The 21,619-nt window shown below is 50.8% G+C and overlaps 1 protein-coding gene across 5 annotated transcripts in view; it reads left to right on the top strand.

Moving 5' to 3' along the window:
• The first annotated feature begins 285 nt into the window (after positions 1–285).
• The window catches only part of BGAL17 (beta-galactosidase 17), a 189,727-nt gene continuing 168,393 nt past the window's right edge, over positions 286–21,619 (top strand). For 2 of the 5 annotated variants that reach the window (XM_086810586.1, XM_086810583.1), the window contains exon 1: positions 291–521. In XM_086810586.1, the coding sequence (XP_086666712.1) occupies positions 408–521 (114 nt within the window). In that variant the 5' untranslated portion in view covers positions 291–407. Of the gene's footprint in view, positions 522–21,619 lie in introns of all 5 variants that reach the window. The other 3 variants (XM_086810582.1, XM_086810585.1, XM_086810584.1) reach the window with 2 other exon arrangements.

Raw genomic sequence — 21,619 nt, 5'->3', positions numbered from 1 at the left:
CGAAAAGAGATCGCGAGAATTCTCCATCCATCATCCACGCGGCATCTCCATATTTTTTAAAAAATCCTTTGCCACTAAGGTCCCATTAATTTCCTCTTTCCTAACTAATTAATTAATAGGAAGGAAGAATTAGAAAGAATTAGAGAGGATATAGAGGGTCATCATTTCATTGACTTTTTCAAGCATTAATCATTACATACTAAAATGAAACCTTAAAAAACACTCTTATTTTTAAAATGTCATATTTTGGTGCCATATATTTAAGAAAATTCACAGAATATATTTAATCAAATGCAAAAAAAACATTTTGGTGCCATGTTTCTTCCCTTTGTGCGGCTAATGTCTTTTGGTCGCGTGACGGGTTAACAGACTCTTGTGAGCTGTGCGAAGCTATGTAGAGTGCTTCAATGAAAAAAAAAATGGCTACCAAGCGCGCAGTCGCTTCTCATTATCACGTTCTACTTGGGTTGTGCGTGTTTGCCTTCTTTCTCTCCTCGACCTACCAACAGGAGCAGCACCAGGCAAGTCTCCTCCCCCTTCTTTCTCTCTCATAAACGTATGTTGTTCGTATCTGAAGAACCATGAAGCACAACACGCGAGGGCAACGCATTTTTCTTATCTCCTTCAAATGCAGTGGTGCCAAACAAATTCAGAGGTATTTTGTTTCGAAAAGGAGACAGCCATGTCAAGTTAATCCTCTGGACATCATGGAATATCTTCAATATGTGTTCTTTTCAACAAGAGTTCCTTATAGCTACACATCCAATGTGTGGACAACGCATCCAAACCATCCTTCCTTACAGGCCTTAGTTCACATTGAAGATATGAAAGGTAATGGCCCATTGTGAGATGCCATTCTTGTCAAGGAGAGTGCTCACCAGGATAGAAAAATTTGTGTGTAGTAAATCAGCCACGGATGTCCATAGATAATATCCACACGTTCAAGGAAAGCCACTCTAATTGTGTGTTGCTACATCATGAAACTTCTTCTTAGCCCATATCAACCCCCTGGGATTTACAACAATTGAGATCCTTAGCTTTTCACAAGGTGAATTTGAAGCATGCCTTATTTGGCATCCCCGATGGACTTGCATGCTCATGCAATGTGCATCTATGTGCACATAATATCCAAGTGGACATTATGAAAACTTGGTATTGGAAGAAGCAGAAGTTGGTATTTTGGACAAGTGGTCTAAGCTGTTACCATCACTGTATAGGAGCTTTGTTCATGCATTAAAGAAGCCCTTGCTCAACCACTTTTTTAGATTCTTTGAACAATCTTCTCCTTTGTTGCTGGTAGACTCACAATAAAAATTCTCATAAGCTTTGAGATATTATATACGAGTCAGGGTGTTAGTCTTCAATATTCAAAGGTCAAACACAAAGTAATTTTTAGGTTGTATGGACGATGAAAAGCCATGTTACTTGCCATGTAAATGTCTCTGTGTAAATGATCTCAAAGGGCCTGAACTTGTCAATGCATTCCCTCAATTCTTTGGTCGTGCGGCTTAGCTCACGCTTCCTCACATCTTGTACTCAATCGTAAAAGCCCGAGTGATACAAGCAAACTTGAAGGGGTTCTTCCAAGCAAACTTGAAGGGCTTCTTCCGGTCAATCACCTTTGCATCCTTTTATTCCTTCTCTTGCAAGTGTGTTTGTCTTTTTCTATCTCATTTACTTTCAATATTGTAGTAGGGCTGGTTGCCCGGCACACTACATGGTGGCTCTTCTTTGGATAGTATGTCCAGAGTCCTCGATGCTCACAACACAACATAGACCATACTATGTAGCGGAATACAACACAAGAAGAGACAAGACTGCGGAAGGAATGAGAACACTTGCACTACTTAGAGAACACTGATACATGTCCTTCATTGTACTGTGCACACTCAGCAGAGGTCACAGTGAAGAGGACAACACAGCTCAAGCCAATGATAAAACAAAGGGTATAAGTGTTAAAAGTCATCTCCTGTCTTTATCAGACACCAGGGCCTCTGTTGTGGGTGTGCCCGCCCTTTGTAGGTGTTTTCTCATTTTTCCTCACTCCCCGCATTTTTTCCCATTTTTTCCTTATTTTTACCAGGTGTGGGAGGCAGTTCTTTGCACCCTGGCTGATCCAGACATTGGCCGAGCTGCTGGTCAGGATGTCTTGGATGTTGGCCGACTGCTCCTTTTGGTCCCCGACCTCTCATGTATGCTGGCTGACTGTGTACAGCTGGCCGACTGGTGGATGGAGTTGGTCGTGGACATTCAGGTCCAGTCGACTGCCTTTTCTATAGGCCGACCCCATGTATGGGGCCATATAAAATGGCCCCATGGCCCCCACGCCATTGTATCTTGTTTTCACTTCGGGATCTTGTGTATAGAGCAGAGTTACATGCCTATCTCTCTCCTTCTCTTGTGCTGTCTATTTTCTGCACTCTACTTACACTTGTGGTCTCAGATTTGGTTATCATCTCCGCTACGTATTTTGACATGGTATCAGAGCCCTAGGCTCTTGAAAGATCTTGGGAGTTTTCTGAGCAAGAGGGGGATTGTTGCGTTGCTGATTGGTGGATTGCTAGGGATTGTTCGGGAAGAGAAGAAGCAAGACGAAGGCGGGCTGAGTTGCTGTACAGCCACTTGTAGTTTTAAAGTTTTTTTCCCCCCCAACCAACCTTTTCAGTTACATCGCCGCGATGGCAGATTTGTTAGAGATGGCTGAGAAGCATGTGAAGATCCCAACACTCCCCACGTTCCCAGTGGACCGTCAGTTGGACGGGAACAATTACGGCATCTGGAAGGTTATGATGGAGTCTGTGCTGGAGTCATGTGACCTTGCTGATTTCATCGTTATCGGGGTTCCACGGTCGGAAGCAGAGGAAGGGGAGTCACAGTCAACCAGGAAGGACCGCGACGCACAGGCACAGATGTGGGATCGTGTCAACGCCAGGGTCCGTTCATTTATCTTCCTCAACTGCACACCGCAAGTAATCAATCACGTAAAGCATATGACGCTGGCCAGAGGCATATGGCAGCACTTGGCTTCTCTTTATAACAGGGTATCGCCCATGAAGAGGATTTCCTTGGAAGTATAGATGCGGGTTATGAACCCTGCAAAGTCGTCGAGGATGCGGGAGCACATTAACAAGCTGCAGGCCCTTCAGCAAGAAGTCCTCCAGGCTGGGAAGGAGATATCATCAGAAGATATGGCCATTACTTTGCTATCCCACTTGCCTGCTCAGTATTCCCCTCTTTCTACTCTTCTTTGATTACTAGTGGCAGGCTCAACACCATTACCTGGGAGGAGCTTGTGCCCATGGTCTTGGACCAGGAGGAATGATTCACGAATCCTCCTCATAGCGGAGGTTCGGAGGCCTTAACTGGCCAACGGCCGAAAGGCCAGGATAACAACAAGGGCAAAGGGAAGGCTTCACCGGAGAAGTCTTCTGAGAAGAAGCCTGACACAGATCAAGAGAAACTGAAGGCCGAGAGGTCCTGCAATGATTGTGGCGAGAAAGGCCACTATTGGAGGAAGTGTCCCAAGTGGACTGGGAAGAGTGCTGATTCTTCAGCCTCAGCTGCAAAGACTCCTGCATTTGTGCACTTAGAGATGGTGGACTCAGATGCTTCATCGTCTTCGAGTGAGGAGGCAGTTGGCTTCACCGCAAAGGATACCCGGGAATGGATTCTTGACAGTGGTGCTTCTAGGCACATGACTCCGTCTCGAGACTTCTTTTTGGATCTGAAACGGCAGTCAGGTTGCATCTTCATTGGCGACAACTCCACCATTCCGATACACAGTGAGGGCCGGATGGAGATTATTCCCGACGGCAAGGAGGGCAAGCATGCCTCCCGTGTTCTTTACATCCCTGCTCTTGGTTTTCATCTTGTGTCAGTGCATGAAGTATGCAAGACTGGCTTTCGGGTGGAATTTGAGGAGCATTCAGTTGCTCTACGGATTCGTGAGACTGGCCAGGTTGTTTGGGAAGGCGGTGTGGAGAATGCTATCTACAAGCTCTTTGCACTCTCCTCATTGACAGGTTCTCAGGTCGGAGATCTGTGGCATTTTTGTTTTGGCCACTTAAATGTGGATGCACCGCGGCGAGCTTTCCGGGACCAGATGGTGGTTGGCTTGCCAGATGTTGGCAGTAGGTAAGGACGTTGCAGTTCTTGCATACGTGATAAGCAGCACAGGGAATCCTTTCCGAAGCAGGCTTCCAAGCGGGCTTCAAAACCATTGGAGTTGATTCACACTGATGTGGACCTCAACACAGACACCATCATTGGGAGGATCTCTCTATTTCATGCTGCTTGTTGATGACTGTACTAGATTCACGTGGGTCTGCTTTCTCTCAGAGAAGGACCAAGCTTTTGCACGGTTCAAGGATTGGCACGTGATGGTGGGAAAAAAGTATGGATTGCAGATAAAGACTCTCAGGGCTGACAAAGGGGGTGAATTCTCTTCGAATGTTTTTCTCAGATTTTGTGCAGATCATGGCATCAAAAGGGAACTGGCCAATACAGGATCGCCTTCAGAGAATGGAGTTGTAGAACGCAAAAACAGGACTGTGGTGGAGATGGTGAGGACCATGCTGGAGCATCGTGATCTTCCTTGTCCACTTTGGGGAGAGGTTGTGGCAACGGCTGTCCATACCCTCAACCGGTCTCCAACGACTTCAGTAGCTAATATGACTCCATTTGAGGCATACTTTGGCAGGAAACCTGATGTCTCCCACTTCCGTGTTTTTTGGGAGCGATGCATATGTACATATTCCGAAGAAGCAGAGGGGGAAGCTTGACTCCAAATCCCGTAAGCTTATATTTGTGGGGTATAATTCTCTTTCCAAGGGATACAAATTGTATGATCCAGAGAGGAATGAGATTGTTGTCAGCCGAGATGTGGTCTTTGATGAGCATGTTCTAGTATCCACTGTCGAGGAGCCGCCACTTCTTGGAGATCCAGAGGAGTTTGATGATGATTCCCAGACCATTGTTCCAGTTGATCAACCACAGTCAGTACTACAGGAGGTTGAGCCCGCAGCTGGAGTAGAGCCCCCGCAACGGCAGGAGGCTCCACGATCTATTCGAGTACCCAGGTGGTTGATGGACACCCTTCCGGAGTCAGGTGTCACGAAGCTACCCTCCGAGTGGACCACAGAGGACGGCCCTCGAAGATCGCACAGAGTCCGCGACAAAAGCAATACAGCGGAGCTTCTTCAGGTAAACTATGCTTTGATGTCTCGTATTATGCGGGACAAGGAGCCCACTTCCGTGAAGGAAGCCCTTTCACAGGATACTTGGAGGAAAGCCATGCAGGTGGAACTTGATGCCATCGAGAAGAACAACACATGGGAGTTGGTACTGAGGCCGTCGAAATGGTCAGTCATTGGTGTCAAATGGGTCTTTAAGACCAAACATGCGTCAGATGGGTCTTTAAGACCAAACATGCGTCAGATGGGTCGGTGGACAGACACAAAGCCAGACTGGTGGCTAAAGGTTATGCTCAGCGGCCAGGCGTCGACTACGAGGATACCTTTGCACCGACAGCAAGCATGACCACGATTCGGACCGTTCTTGCCCTTGCTTCTTCTCAGAGGTGGCCTGTGTATCAAATGGATGTAAAATCTGCATTCCTTAATGGTGACGTGCCGGAGGAGGTGTATGTTGAGCAGTCTCCAGGCTTTGTTGTTCCAGGATCAGAAGGGATGGTTTACAGGTTACGTAAGGCCTTGTATGGTCTTAAGCAGGCTCCCAGGGCTTGGAATCAGAAGATTGATTCCTTCTTTGTTCGGACTGGTTTTCAGAGATCGGTTGCAGATCCCAACCTGTATCTCTTTCGGGAACGCGGCATGGTTACGATTATCATCGTTTATGTGGATGATCTCATTCTCACCAGCGGTCATGTGGAGCACATTGGTGTGACGAAGGTTGCCTTGTCAAAGGAGTTTGAGATGACCGACCTAGGCTTACTCCACTTGTTTTTGGGATTGGAGATCTGGCAGACCCAGAGGGGTTTTTTGTCTCTCAGCAGCGGTATGTTTATGAGTTGCTTGAGGCCTTTGGGATGGAGAACTGCAAGCCTATTACTTCGCTGATGGACCCAAATACAAAGTTAATTGTTAATGATCCTTGTGAGCCAGTTGATGCCTCGCAGTATCGGAAGTTGGTTGGCTCATTAATTTGGTTGGTGAGCACCAGATTGGACTTGAGCTTCTCTGTGGGGTTGTTGAGCTCTTTTATGCAGACGCCATTGAAGTCTCATTGGGACGTAGGATTGCGGATCTTGCGGTATCTGCAGAGTATGAAGGATCTAGGACTCTTTTACACAGGAGGGGATGGAGTCAGACTCCAAGGTTGGAGTGACTCAGATTGGGGAGAAGATCCAGACACGAGGAGATCTACTTCAGGTTACAGTTTTACCCTCGGCTCAGGAGCAATAATAAGAGGCAGCCAACTATTGCCCTATCTTCGACAGAGGCTGAGTACCGAGCTGCTTGTGGTGCTGCTTGCGAGGTTGTGTGGCTGCGGAGGCTGCTAGAGATTGGATTTCCACAGAAGGAGCCCATAGTCATCCAGTGTGATAACCAGAGTTGTATAGCTATTGCTCGGAACCCGGTCTTCCATGCCCGGATCAAGCACATAGAGATACAGTATCACTTTGTACCTGAGAAGATCTTGGCTGGTGACATCTTGTTACTTTATTGTTCGACGGAGGACAATGCGGCGGACCTCTTCACGAAGTCTCTACCTCAGGCTATGCTCAGGTGGCACTCCAGCTCCCTAGGGTTGATTTCACAGCCAGGAGCTGAGAGGGGGTGTTAGAAGTCATCTCCTGTCTTTATCAGACACCAGGGCCTCTGTTGTGGGTGTGCCCGCCCTTTGTAGGTGTTTTCTCATTTTTCCTTACTCCCCGCATTTTTCCCCATTTTTTCCCTATTTTTACTAGGTGTGGGAGGCAGTTCTTTGCACCCTGGCTGATCCTCCAGACATTGGCCGATTGCTGGTCAGGATGTCCCGGATGCTGGTCGATTGCTGCTTCTGGTCCCCGACCTCTCTGTATGCTGGCCGACTGTGTACATCTGGCCGACTGGTGGATGGAGCTAGTCGTGGACATTTAGGTCCAGTCGGCTGCCTTTTCTATAGGCCGACTGCATGTATGGGGCCATATAAAATGGCCCCATGGCCCCCACACCATTGTATCTTGTTTTCACTTCGGGATCTTGTGTATAGAGCAGAGTTACACGCCTATCTCTCTCCTTCTCTTGTGCTGTCTATTTTCTGCACTCTACTTGCTCTTGTGGTCTCAGATTTGGTTATCATCTCCGCTGCGTATTTTGACAACAAGTGGTATGAAGGTGAAGGATGTCCTTCAGGATGATGGTTGAGGGATGCAGGAGAAGGATGTTCTCCAAGATGGGATAAAAAGGATGTCCTCCAAGATGGGATAAAAAGGATGTCCTCCAAGATGAGATAAGGATGTCCTCCAAGATGGATCGAGGGGCCATATATGCTTGAAGCCCAGTTGGTGGCATATGCTATCTTTGGTGGATGCCTTGAGGTGGCAGTGTAGCCTTTGGTAGAATCTCCTATCTATAGGAGATGCTGTTTGAGTGTAAGGCGGTGCTGTCAATGCCGTTGGAGCCTTCAATACTGTGTGCACCTTCTTGTGTCGGTTGTGGTGGTTCGTCTCCACTTCGGATGATCCCAATGCTTGGCGCCTTTGTTGACTCACTGTGACGGTGTGGCAGTGTGACACTGTCCCGCTGTTGCAGTGGACAGTCCGTGTTGCAGTGGACAATTCGTGTGGGCACCCTTGGTGGCTATTGGTCTCCCACCACTAGAGTGCTCACTGTCCTCGGGGTGAGGAAGATAAAAGTAGGTTGTGTGATATGCAGCGGAAGTCTTTGTATTGGAAGATCCAGTCACACAAATGAGGGGCTGGTCAAGTTGGCTGGTCATTTATTTAATAAAGTTTATATTTATAAATGACATTAAATGCTAAATAAATACCATAAAATATGAAAAAAATACCAGATAAATCCTAGTAAATTTCCTAAGGTTTTTGGGATGTTCTAAATGATGCACAGGCATATGAATGCATATTATGTAGGATGCAGAGCGCTTTCTGATGCAAACCCTAAGGCTTTTACCGACTCTACATGCATGAATGATTCTCTCCAAGTGGGTTAAGGGACTTGATTGACTGACTAACCCGCTAAGGCTGAGGAATGATCTACGTAGCTCGTGCCTGACTTATCGTGGACTGAGGATGTACAATGGGGTCACGGCGTACGATAAATATCATCCTGCTGGGTTCTAATAATGTACAAATGTTGCACTGCTGATGATGAGCTAGTTTGTCACCATGCACTGAGTGCAGAGTGCATGTGACATTCCCTCTTGCTTAGCTTGGCGGCAGGTTCATGGCTTTCAAATAGTCCGCCAACAACTGGGGGTACTCTTGGAAGAACTCCTCATCTAGCCATATGGCTTCGTGGGTACCTCGATCTCGGAATTTTGTGTAGAACTGACGTATCTGTCAACCGGAACCATGCTTCCAACGATGAAGAAGGATCTGCCCGGGCTCAATAACTTCTGCTTCGTCTACCACGTCTGGCTGCTGTTCATCTGAAACATCAAACACTTTTTTTTTCCGAGAAAAGATCCTTTCATTAGTTATGTAAAAAAAACCGCCCGGAGGGCTACAAAAGAGATCTCTCCTGCTCCTACCAGAGAGAAGAGCAGTGAATACATCATGGCAGCCCAGGAGACTCTCCCTAGGTGCTGCAAAATACAAGCATCAGTCTAAAGGACTGAGCGGCTAAATCATACAATGGGGGGGGGAAAAAGCCAAACAGGTGGCCTGTAGTGCCAACGGGGGGATCCCGTGTGTAGGGTATAGAACGGGCCGCAGCGCCAAGTGGTATGAAAGGCCTGGCGCCGTAAGATCGCCTCATCCGAGTCTCCTCGGATGCGGTCGTACTGTCCTCGCAGGGTGTGGATCAACTCCTGCCAAATCCCCCGAACAGTCTCTGCTGGTGGCTCCAATCTCCCCTCAAAGGCCGTGAAGCACCGGGCCCTCCAGGTGAACCAGATGGTGAGGCTGCTGAGGAGCTCCCATCGTAAATCCCTCTCCTGTGTCCAGCTGGCGGACGAGAAATCCGGTGCCGGAACCAGGCGAGGCTGGCCCCTAATAAATCTGATGGCCTGACTGCCCTGCTCCATCTCATAGCCCATAGCAGGCCCTGACGAAGTCGACCAAGCAGCGGCACCCCACGTAAACATACCCTCTGGAGAGAGGGGGGCCAGAATACGCAGCATCCGCAGCCAAATCTGCTGTGCCTGAGGGCAGTCCCACAGGCAATGTCTCTGTGTCTCCATAGGGTGGCCGCATCGGACGCAGGCCGCCGGAAGACCGCTGTAAACAAGCCAAGTGCCAACTGCTGAGCCCCTGTGGGCGACCAGCCACTGAAAAGCCGAGATCCTGCGGGCCTGTCGACTAGCCCAGAGCCGAGCCCAGAAATCCTCCAGGAACTCCTGTGATAGTCCTTGCAATCGCCAATGCCCCGCTGCCGCTGGAGAAACCGTCCTCCTCGCCGTCAAGATATGCCGTCCCAGCCTAACAGTATACTGGAAAAATGTGATCTCTGTGGCCTCAAGGGATGCATAAGGATCATGCCACTCGTACTCTCCGGGGTCCCACTGCAGCCGGGCCAAGGGGCGCGCTGCATATGCCCAGATGCGCCAATCCGGGAGCACGTCCGCAGGGTCGGGGTCAATATGCCACTTCCGAGAAGCGGCAGCCACTACCCGAATCCTCTGAAAGGTGCACTCTGCAACCAAAGGCGACTCCACCTCCACTCTCTGGAGTCTGCCCTCATCCTGAATCTCATAATAGAGGCATCTGCCATCCTCAGTGCTAGCTCTGACAGCAATCAGGATCTCCAACTGTGTAAAGGCTCCCATCCATCGTGGGGCCACTGGCTCGAGAGGTGTGAACCACTCCTCTGAAAGTGCCTCCTGAATATCATCCCTCATAATCAATCCCCCTCTGAAGTGACTCAGCCTCTCCACCTGGGTCTCCTCTGGTAGACTGCAGAAAGCCTGCCAGTCTCCAAAACTACGAGCCGGGCCTGCCGCTAAAGGTCCCCAGGCTAGACGAGGCCGAGAACCCAGCATATGACCCTGCTCTGTACGAACCGCTGGGCTCCAGATGAGCGGCTGCCTGGCCCGCTCCTCAACACAAGAAGGAGGCCGCTGAGAGAGTCCCGGTCTCAACAGCTCCCAAGCTCTCAGGATACTCAAAGCAAATCTGTCCTCCCATCCTCTACTGAGGCCTGTCCTCCTCATCTCTATGAAGATCCAGCGAATCTCTGGTGCCCAAGTACCCCCTGCAGGAGGCGCCCGGGCCTGCAGTCGCTGCAAGAGGAGCTCTTTCCAAGGCTCAGCGCCTGGAAGCAACCCCCGAACAATAAGCTTCCCCAATAAGGCTCTACTCTGATCGACTGGATCTATAATGCCCAAACCGCCCTGAGCCAGCGGAAGTGTAATAACTGCCCATGCAACCTTTGCCCGAGCTGGCTGACCGTCCCGCCCAGACCACAGAAAGTTCCTGATCAGCCTCTGTACCTGGCTGATGCAAGAGCTCGAGAAAATCCAGCAAGACGTAATGTACCACATAGTCGCTAACAGCACCTGATTTGCCACCACCACCCTACCGGCCAAGGATAGTCGAGCTGTACTCCAATACAATAGCTTCTTCCGAATGCTCAGAAGAAGCGGGGCAATCTGCTGCTCAGGTGACAAATCGAGGCCGATCTGGCATCCCAAATACCGCACTGCTGTGCCGGGAGGAATCCATCTAAAACCGGGGTCCGGACTCCATGCCGGAGTGGGAGCACTACTGATCCAAAAGGCGACTGTCTTGCGCCAATTGATCAATGCTCCCGAAGCTGCACTAAAAACCTGGAGCGACTGCTCTGCCCGAATAAGATTGGCCTCTTGGCCATGCAAAAATAAGCCCGTGTCGTCTGCAAACTCAGCATCAAGCAAATCCTCCCCCCGGACTGGGAGCTGAAGTCCTCTCAAACCAACCTCCTCTGCCGACAAATACATACTCATAGCCTCCGCAAAGAAGAGAAAAAGGAAAGGAGCGAGAGGACACCCCTGACGGACTGATCTGGTCAGCTCAAAACTCGGCCCCCGACCTCCTGCAATCAGCACCTGGCTGCGAGCTGTGGAATACAAAGCTGCCACCCCTCTGATCCATCCTGGCTCAAAGCCCAGGCGTAGCATAGTGCCCTCTAAGAATCCCCAATCGACTCTATCGTATGCCTTCTCAAAATCGAGAAGCATCACGACCAAGTCCTCACCAAGAAATCTGGCTCGGGCCGTCGCCTCCCAGAAAGTAAAGATGTTGTCAAGGATACTGCGCTCCTTGACAAATCCTGTCTGAGTAGCATGAATCAACTCCCCCAGGAAGGGCTGGATCCTCAAACTCAAGGCCTTTGCCAAGACCTTGTAGACAGTATTGAGGATCGTAATAGGCCTCCAATGCCGAATATCATCTGATACTCCCTCCCCCTTGGGGATAAGATAGATCAAGCCCTCTGAAAAGCTCTGCGGCATCACCCCAGTGTCCAAAACATGCTGAAAGCCCCTGCGGAGGCCTGGCCCCAAAAGGTCCCAGTAGCGCATAAAGAAGGCCGGCGTCAGTCCGTCCTCCCCTGGGCAACTATGTCGCGGCAGGACCCTCAAGGCCTCGGCAAGCTCAGTCTCTGACAGAGGCGCACCTAAAACTGTGCGCATATGGTCTGTGACCCTCCTCTGCACATGGGCCCACACAGTCTGTCTGCATACATCCCGAGCCTCAGTGGCTGGCTCCGCTGAAAGCAAGTCACTATAAAAAGCTGTGGCAATGGCTCTGATCTCCCCGAGCTCAGTAGCTATCGATCCATCCGGTCTGCCAAGCTGGCGAACCCCTGCTCGCGCATGACGGGGTCCAGTGATCTCAAAAAACTCCCCAGTCACTCTATCACCAAGCTGCGTCCACTGAGAGGCCTGACGACTATAGTAAAACTCATGTCTCTGCTCCTCTGCCTCTCTAACCTCCTGGCGGGCCTGGCTCAGCTGGGACGCCACCCACTCACATGCTGGCTGCTGCTCCTGAAGGCGCTGTAGCGAAGCAAGGCTACGTCTCAGCCGTTGCTCCCGCTCGCGAATCTCTCCCAGTCGTGTCAAAGCTGCAGCGTGCAGAAAAGAGCTAAGATCAATGAGTCCCTGGGCACACTGGCCCGCTGCATCCTGGTCAGAGCACTGACTATCCTGCCAGATCCTCTCAATGTCCTCAGCGAGACTGGGGTCTGCAAGTACCCGCTCTGGGATCCTCAACTGCAAGCTGGGCTCCCGAGTCCCCTCCTCCAAAGTCAATATAACTGGCGCATGATCTGAAAATGAGGTGCCAGCAAGAATGCCGACGGAGCCCCCTCGCTCCCCCAGCCAATCGCCCACATAAAAGCGATCAATCCGAGATAGATTAGTCCCTCCCTGTCGGCGATCCGACCGAGAGAAACTAAGACTGTCCTGAGACCGGGAGAAAGCCCCATGCTGCCATGCATCAGTGATCCTCAGTGACATGCAAAACCGGTCCCAAGCTGCAAGCTCCGTGCCGTGCACTGTAACATGACTGCCTCCCACCCTATCTGCCGGGTCCTCAAGCATGTTGAAGTCTCCCCCAACACACCAATGTGCAGCCTCTGGCAATGCATCTGTAACCTGAGTCCAAAACTCTGCTCTGGCACTAGCATGATTGGGCGCATAGATGTTGAGCACACCCAATAGCTCATCATGCATCCTCAGAGTGACATACTGTGCTCTGCCAGGCACAATGATCCCTCGATCCACAATGGCCTGCCGCCATGCATCTGCAATAACCATGCATACTCCTCCCTGTCCACCCAAAGGACCAAACCTTGCAGACCAGAAAGTGTCCCATCTACCAGGCATCACCGAACCATATCTCCGGATCCTGCTCTCACCCAAGTGGTGCTCCTGCATCATCAGAATGTCTATGCTGCCACCAACCAGGCATCTCTGTAGCTCCTGCCTCAAGCAGCCTCGATAACGTATAAAGTGTGCTCCGCCGAGGCCCTGAACATTCCATGAGATGATCCTCATGGATGTCCTACTGAGGTGGATGCTGTCTCAGCCGTGCGGCGAGCCTTCGCAAGCGGCTTGGATGGAGAGTAGTCCCCATCCGAACGGCTGCGAGTCTGCCCACCCGGTGTACTGCAAGAATCCCGGATCAGGCGCCAGTGGCTGTGACCCATGGCGACTGCCTCCTGCTCTGACATAGTAACCTCGTGTATACTCACATATCCTGGGTCGCGTGCCAAGTCTGCAACTATGCGCACGACCAAATGCCGAATCCCGGATGTATCCACACTCCCGGGATCCAAGAAAAAATGAGCCAACTCCCAAAGTCGGCCTATCACATCTGTAACCTCCAAATCGCTCATGTGGTGAGAAAACTCAACTGCCTGAGTCTTCAACGTGCTGAGAGCGAGCTCTAGAGTCCACTCCCGGTCACAAGGTCCACAAAGAGGGAATGAGAAGGCCACCGCTGAGTCTAGTGCCTCCTCCCCGCGGGCCGGAGGTATCACTACATGCACTCGGATGGGAGCTGGCTCATGGGGGCCCTCGGCTCCAAAAAGCCGTGTAAAGGTATAATCAAACGCCTCCGAGCGCTGACGAATGCCGAGGCGACTCAGCCGACTGCGGATAGATGAAATCCGTGAGGCCCTAATCGGCATAGGTCTCCTCTGAGATGCTCGAGCGAGGTCAGTGCTCAGCGCCCTCCGGACTGCAGGTGAGCGCCAAGGAACTGCCAGGACCTCCCGGGAAGGCGAGGCGGGCGGAGGGGGAGGAGGGGGAGGCGAGGGAGGAGGAGAGGGAGCCGCTGCCGAGACCGGAGCGGGGGCGGGAGGAGGCGATGGTGGACGCGAGGCGGTGGGAGGGGGTGGGTGTGGGGGAGGCGAAGGAGGGGGAGCTGGCATCTCCTGGTCCTCGGTCACTGCAGGGGTCTCCTCCTGAAGGGGAGCAAATCTGTTCCTTACGGGAACCCAGTGAGGCTGAGCCTGTGGCTGCTGCTGCAGCGGTACCTGGGCGCGCTGCTGAGGCTGTCTCCCTCGGCGGCGCCCCTGTCCTGGCTGCCACTCCGAGGTCTCTGTGGCCTGAGCAGGTGTCCCTGAGGCAGCCTGCCGGGCCGAATCTGTGGGCGGGCCATCCGTGGCCTGCTGCTGTGGTGAGGGCCGAGGTCTCCTGCGAGGGCAGGCCTTGGCCAAATGGCCGACCTGCCTACAAATGAAGCACTGGTTCGGGAGCCCCGAGAACTCCACTCTCTGATCTATCCACCCCCCCCCTATCCTAGGTAGCTGAATGACCTTAGGAAGGGAGGAGATGTCAGATACCAACACTCTGACCGAAGGTAACCCAGCTGCTCTGGCCACCACTGAAGCTGCTGAGGGGCCCGTCTCAAGAACCGAGCCCACCAAAGCTCCGAGCCTGGGGAGGAGCGGAAGATACTCCCGGCGGAGACCAGGGAAACAAACTGTAATATGGAAGAGGCGCTCTCCCTGCTCCGCCGCTGCTGGGTCAAATCCATGCTGCCAAGGCCTGAAGAAAGCCCGAGCACCCCTGATATCCAGAGGACTCATGGCAAGGACCTTGGCAACGCTCTGGGCGGCCTCGAACTCGATCTGATAATGTCCCCGGCCCAAGAGCTGTACATCCAGGATCTTGCCCACATCTGCAAGAAGGCGGGCCTGAAGAAGATCCCTGATCTCCCCTCTGCTGGGGCGAGTGCCGACTATACGGCAGATGGTGGAGTGAGCCTGAAGGCGCTCCACCTCTGCGGTGAGGCTCGCTTCCTCTTCCGGCGAAAGAGAAAGCCTGATGGGGATGACCTCGGGGGCGGGCGAGGGGGCTGCAGAAGAGTCCCTCTGAGGCGAGGCGGGAGGAGTCTCCATCAGAGTCTGAAGCTCAAGCGAAGGCGAGGCGAAAGCGGAAAACCCTGCAAGAAGCGGGCTGCACACCAAGAGGCGGAAGGACGGGTGACGATAAGGAAGAAAAACAAAAAACCCCCTAAGGGAAAAAGCAGCACGACAGAGGAGGGAAGGGGGGGGTGGAAATCGGAGGAGAGGCCCAGAGGGGAAGGCGGCGACAACGCGAGAGGGAAGGGGGGGGGGCGCTGCTGAATGGCGGCGAGAATGAAGAAGCGAAGAGGCGGGGGGGGGGGGGGGGGGGCGGAATGGCGGCAGCGGGGAGGGAGGGGAAAGGCGGCAGCGGGGAGGGGAGAGGCGGCAGCGGGGAGGGGGGCGACCTGGCGAAGAGGGGGGGTGGAGGCGCAGAAGCGCTGATGGAGGGGGGGGCGGCGCAGCAGCGAGGAAAGGGGGGGGGGCGCAGTGGCGAGCAGAGGGGAAAAACGGGGGGCAGAGGAGAGAAGGGGCGCGAGGAGGGGGGGGGGATCGAGGTGCGCAGAGCAGGGGGGGGGGGGGGGGCGGGAGCTTCAGCTGAAACATCAAACACTTCTGGACCAACATATGGTTTTAGCCAGGAAACATGGAAAACATCATGCATTGTCCAACTGGTAGGCAACTCTAATTTCATGGAGACATCACTTAACTTCTTAACTATTGGAAAAGGGCCAAAACTACGGAATGAAAGCTTGGGACAACGTTTGCCCACTTGTTTCAATCTCTGTTTCATGATACGCAAATAGACCCAATCCCCTTCCTTGAAGTGGACATCCTGTCTAGACTTATTTGCCTGTCTGCTATATGCTTCCTGAGCTTTGGTCAAGCGGTCCTTGACGGACTCAATGATCTCGGAAAATGCTTCCGTGGTTTTATTAGCCTCTAAAGATGGAGACACCATTCTCGTCAAAAGAGAAGAAAAACGGCGACCAAAGGCTGCTTCATATGGAGTCCGTCCGACATTGGATAAATGAGTGTCGTTCAAGATAGCTTGGACCAATGGAAGATAATGTTCCCATTTGGACTGCTGGTCATGACAGTATGACTTGAGAACATCAAAGGCCAACTGGTTATAAATTTCTGTTTGGTCATCTATCCGCGGATGGAATGCACTAGACAACTGCAACTTAGTTTCGAAGTTTTCAAATAATGCCCTCCAGAAATGCAAGGTAAACTTGGAATCTCTATCTGATGTTATGGTGCTAGGCAAACCACAAACTGGATACCAATGCTTGAGAAACAGATGGGCTACGTCCTCGGCTGTGGCCATATGTTTGCATGGGATGAGCATGCAGAATTTACTAAAGCGATCCACAATGGTAAAACACTGAGTGTTACGGGATCCGGTGGATGCTGGTAGAGGTCCTAGAAAGTCCATAGATATGTCTATGAAAGGTCCGTCGGGGATAGGCAAAGGTTGAAGTAAACCTGCCTTCTTTGTATGGGGAACCTTGACTTTTTGACAAATCTTACAGGCTTGTACATGTGCGTAGACATCACGCCTCATCTTTGGCCGATAAAAGGACCGTTCTAATTTCTCGAGGGTACTGTTGATACCCCTATGTCCTCCAACTAAGGAGTCATGGACATCATGGAGAAGAGCGGAACGCTTTTCCCGAGTAACACAGAGACAGGCTTAACTGAGTACCAAACTCAGGGGAGTCGACATATTGGTCTTTCATCCTATCTAAGTCCTTCCCCGTGATTTCGAGAATGGTAGATTCTTGGACTGCCTGGATGGTGGACTTCCGACTAAGAGCATCTGCTACTGGGTTATGCTTACCAGGGATGCTTACCAGGGATGTATTCAATCATACCTCCAAACTATTGGAAGATTTGACTCCACCTGGCCTGTCGATCACTCCACTGGGCACTTGGCATAGTCTGAAGCCACTTAAGTGCTTGGTTGTCTGTTTTCACTGTGAAAGCCTGTCCATAAACAAAAGGCTTCCAATGCTTGAGCGCTGTGATCACACCCAAAAGCTCTTTGTCATATACCGAATAATTCTTTTCGGCCACATCCAACTTTCTACTGTAATATGCCACGGGTCTATTGTCTTGCTGGAGGACTGCACCTATGGCTACATTGCTGGCATCGATGATAACCTCGAAAGGTTCGTCCCATGATGCTAACTTTGATACAGGTGCTTCTGAGCCAGCTTTCTGGAGTGCACAGAATGCATCAAGCACCTTGCCTGTAACTGAGACTTCCTGCTTGCGAGTCTTCACCCCCTTGAGCAAGTCGGTAAGAGGTGCTGCATGGTTGGAAAACTGATGGACATGGGTACTATAGGCTTGACAAAGACCTACGAATGAGCGGATTTCTTGGGCGGTCTTAGGAATGTCCCAATCTAAGATCTCTTGAACCTTTGATGGATCCAGTCTAATCCCATCGGAACCGATGATGTAGCCCAAATACTAAACTTCCTTAATACCAAAGACAGACTTTTTGGCGTTTATGTAGAGCTGATTATCTCGCAAAAGTTGCAAGACTTTCTCCACATCTTTCTCATGCTGCTCCGCAGTGGCTGAGAAGACTAGTATGTTATCAAGGAATATGAAAACACACTTCCCAATGTGGATTGCGAAAATCCTAGACATCATCTTATTGAAGGTTGCGGGTGCATTTGCAAGCCCAAAAGGCATGACTACGAACTCGTAGTGACCACGCTCTGTCGGAAAAGCTGTTTTTGGAATGTCAGCTTCAAAAATGCGGACCTGATGGTAACCACTCTTGAGGTCGATCTTAGTGAAAAACTTAGCACTGTCTAAACGCTCCAAAATGAACTCTATTCTTGGCATAGGAAACTTATTCTTGATAGTGAGTTTGTTTAATGCCGTGTAGTCTACACAAAGGCATGCAGACTTGTCCTTCTTTTGGACAAATAGGATAGGTGCAGCAAATGGGGAGGAAGAAGGCCGAATGAATCCGGCTCGAAGAAGCTCAGATAACTGTTTTTCTAACTCGCCCTCTAAAGTCTTGGAAAGACGATAGGGAAACCTGCTAGGAGGATCTGAACGAGGGACCAAATCAATGTGATGGTCCTCAGGGCGAGAGGGTGGGAGACTGGGCGGGGGATCATCCCTAAGCATAATGTCCTAATGTCTGGATAAGAGGTCTGCTAACTGAGGTACTGCAGATGTAACGGATGCTACTAATGAGGGAGGGGCTGTTTGAGCACGAACATAAAGGAGTGCCTCTTCTGCTCCCTTGTTGTTGCGGATAGCTTGTCTGGCGTGGAGATGTGAAATCAATGGGATGCCAAGAATGCTTCTATCTCCACGAATCATGGCAGGCTCAGGAAAACTTTTACAAATAGTAAAAGTGTCCTGTCCCAAAACGGGAATAGGCTCATACTGACGGAACCACTGAATTCCTAAGATCATGTCACACCCCAACAGAGGTGAGATGATGAAATCTCTTTGAAATGAGGCCTTCTGAACTGCAAAGGCAAATTGCTGTGCCTTCTGGGAAATGTGGGTGCGAAGACCAGGTGTAAACCTGTCCACATCCAGATGATATGGGACTAATGTGCAGTTCAATTTATTAGCCAACAAGGGAGAGGTGGCGTCTTCAGAACTACCCATATCGAAAAGGACTACAAACTGTCGGCCCTTGGCAGAGCCATAAGCTCGGATGAGGCTCTTCTGAGAGCAGCATCGCTCTCACTCTTCTGCATAGCATCAAATACCATGGATGGCATAGGATGCATGGAAGGTAAAAGTTGAACTGCATTTGAGGTAGTAGGTGGGGCTGGAGGAGCTGGGGAGGCTGTGGCAACTGTGGCAGAAGGAGCTTTGGCGGCTTGTGCCGCTTGCCATTTGTGGCAATCCTTCTTACCATGCCCTATAATATGACAGAAAAAACATCTATTTTCTGACTGGTACTTCCTTTGCTCCTCTGGAGGAAGATAACCTCCAGTAATGCTTGCTTTAGCCTTTTCATCAGGGGTTTTCTTAGGTTTAGATTCTTTATCTTTCTTAACCCCCTGAACTGGAGCTATTACTGCCGTCCTTCTTAGCATCTTTAGAAGAAACATTACCTTTCCTTGTCTGTGCAGCTGATTGCTGCTGGTGGGGTTTGGTACTGGACTGAGATGACTGCTTGGGCTTGCCCCCGTTCAGCTTTATTTCTTCATTCTGAGCGAGAGTCAGAGCCTGGTCATATATACTTGGTTCAAAGTTACGAAATGTGAACCGAATGTTAGAGTCCAATCCACGAATGAATTGCTCCATCTTAGCCTGCGCAGATAACCCTAACTGTTGTGCTAAAGTAATAACCTTACCGGAAAATTGAAGCATTGGGGATCCGTTCTGTCTGAGTCCATAGAACTCATCTTTCAGACCGGTCATGTACTGGGGCGGGAGAAATCTGGTCTTTAGGTCATGGACAAAGATGTCCCAGTCACAGGCTGTGACACCTGTGGCCTGGTCTGTATGAATACTAGACCAATGCTGCCACCAAGTGACTGCCTTGTCAGTGAGATGGGGAGCCGCTAAGTGGACTTTATCTTGTGGGTCTATGATCCTAGCTAATGGAAAATGAGCATTAAACTGATGAATAAATTGATTAATTGATGAATGATCACACTTACCATCATAATTACTGAAGTTTGGTTGACTGTGAATGACGGTGGTGGATGCTGCTGCTGCAAACTGCGGGCTGGTGACACCTATGACTGGGGAGACTGAGGAGAGTGTCAAAATATGCAGCGGAAATGATAACCAAACTTGGGTTCACAAGAGCAAGTAGAGTGCAGAAAATAGACAGCACAAGAGACACAGAGAAATAGGCGTGTAAGCTCTTCTCTATACACAAGATCCCGCACAAAACTGAATGTATGAATGGTGAGGAGCATGGGGCCTATTTATATGCCCCATGGATGCAGTCGGCCAGCGCTAGGGGCTCTCCACGACTGCATAAAGAAGTCGGCCAGCAGTAAGTGTCTCCACGACTGTAGGAAGCAGGTCGGCCAGCATCAGCACCTCCACGACTGCAGCATAGGCAGTCGGCCAGCCACCAGGAGCACATGAGGTGCAGTCGGCCAGCACCATGGGCTCCTGCCAACACGTGGCATCCATCCTCACCATGGAAAAATGGGGAAAAAATACGGGGAGTGAGGAAAAATGATAAAACACCTATACAGGGCGGGCACACCCACAACAAAGGCCCTGGTGTCTGATAAGGAGAGGAGATGACTTCTAACACCCCCTCTCAGCTCTTGGCTGTGCAATCAACCCAAGTGATACTGTATCTCTATGTGCTTGGTCCGGGCATGGAAGACCGGGTTCCGAGCAATAGCTATACAAATCTGGTTATCGCACTGGATGACTGTGGGCTCGTTCTGTGGAAACCCAATCTCGCCTAGCAGCCTCCGCAGCCACACAACCTCGCAAGCAGCACCACAAGCAGCCCGGTACTCTGCCTCTGTTGAAGAGAGGGCAATAGTTGGCTGCCTCTTGTTGCTGCTCCAAGAAACTGCTCCTGAGCCGAGGGTAAAACTGTATCCTGAAGTAGATCTCCTCGTGTCTGGATCTCCTCCCCAATCTGAGTCACTCCAACCTTGGAGTCTGACTCCATCCCCTCCTGTGTAAAAGAGTCTTTGATCCTTCGTACTGTGCAGATACCGCAAGATCCGCAATCCTGCGTCCCAATGAGACTTCAATGGCGTCTGCATAAAAGAGCTCAACAGCCCCACAGAGAATCTCAAGTCCAATCTGGTGTTCAGCAACCAGATCAATGAACCAACTAACTTCCGGTACTGCGAGGCATCAACTGGCTCACAAGGATCAGTAACGGTTAACTTTGTGTTCGGGTCCATCGGCGAAGTAATAGGCTTGTAGTTCTCCATCCCAAAGGCCTCAAGCAACTCATGAACATACCGCTGGTGAGAGACGAAAAACCCCCTCTAGGTTTGCAAATCTCCAATCCCAAAAAGGAGTGGAGTAAGCCTAAGTCGGTCATCTCAAACTCCTTTGACAAGGCAGCCTTCGTCACTCCAATGTGCTCCACATGACCGCCGGTGAGAATGAGATCATCCACATAAAGGATGATAATCGTGACCATGCCGCGTTCCCGAAAGAGATACAAGTTTGGATCTGCAACCGACTCTGAAATCCAGTCGGAACAAAGAAGGAATCAATCTTCTGATTCCAAGCCCTGGGAGCCTGCTTAAGACCATACAAGGCCTTGCGTAACCTGTAAACCATCCCTTCTGATCCTGGAACAATAAAGCCTGGAGGCTGCTCAACATATACCTCCTCCTGCAGGTCACCATTAAGGAACGCAGATTTTACATCCATTTGATACACGGGCCACCTCTGAGAAGAAGCAAGGGCAAGAACGGCCCGAATCGTGGACATTCGTGCTGTTGGTGCAAAGGTATCCTCGTAGTCGATGCCTGGCCGCTGAGCATAACCTTTAGCCACAAGTCTGGCTTTGTGTTTGTCCACCGACCCATCAGACGCATATTTGGTTTTAAAGACCGATTTGACACCAATGACTGACCGTTTCGACGGCCTCGGTACCAACTCCCATGTGTTGTTCTTCTCGATGGCATCAAGTTCCACCTGCATGGCTTTCCTCCAAGTATCCTGTGAAAGGG

The sequence above is a fragment of the Cibotium barometz genome, chromosome 16 (assembly GCF_041138505.1).
Source record: "Cibotium barometz isolate CiBa-2024 chromosome 16, ASM4113850v1, whole genome shotgun sequence".
NCBI lineage: Eukaryota > Viridiplantae > Streptophyta > Polypodiopsida > Cyatheales > Cibotiaceae > Cibotium > Cibotium barometz.
Note: the sequence above shows the minus strand (reverse complement) of the source record. Positions and strands in the feature narration are given on the sequence as shown.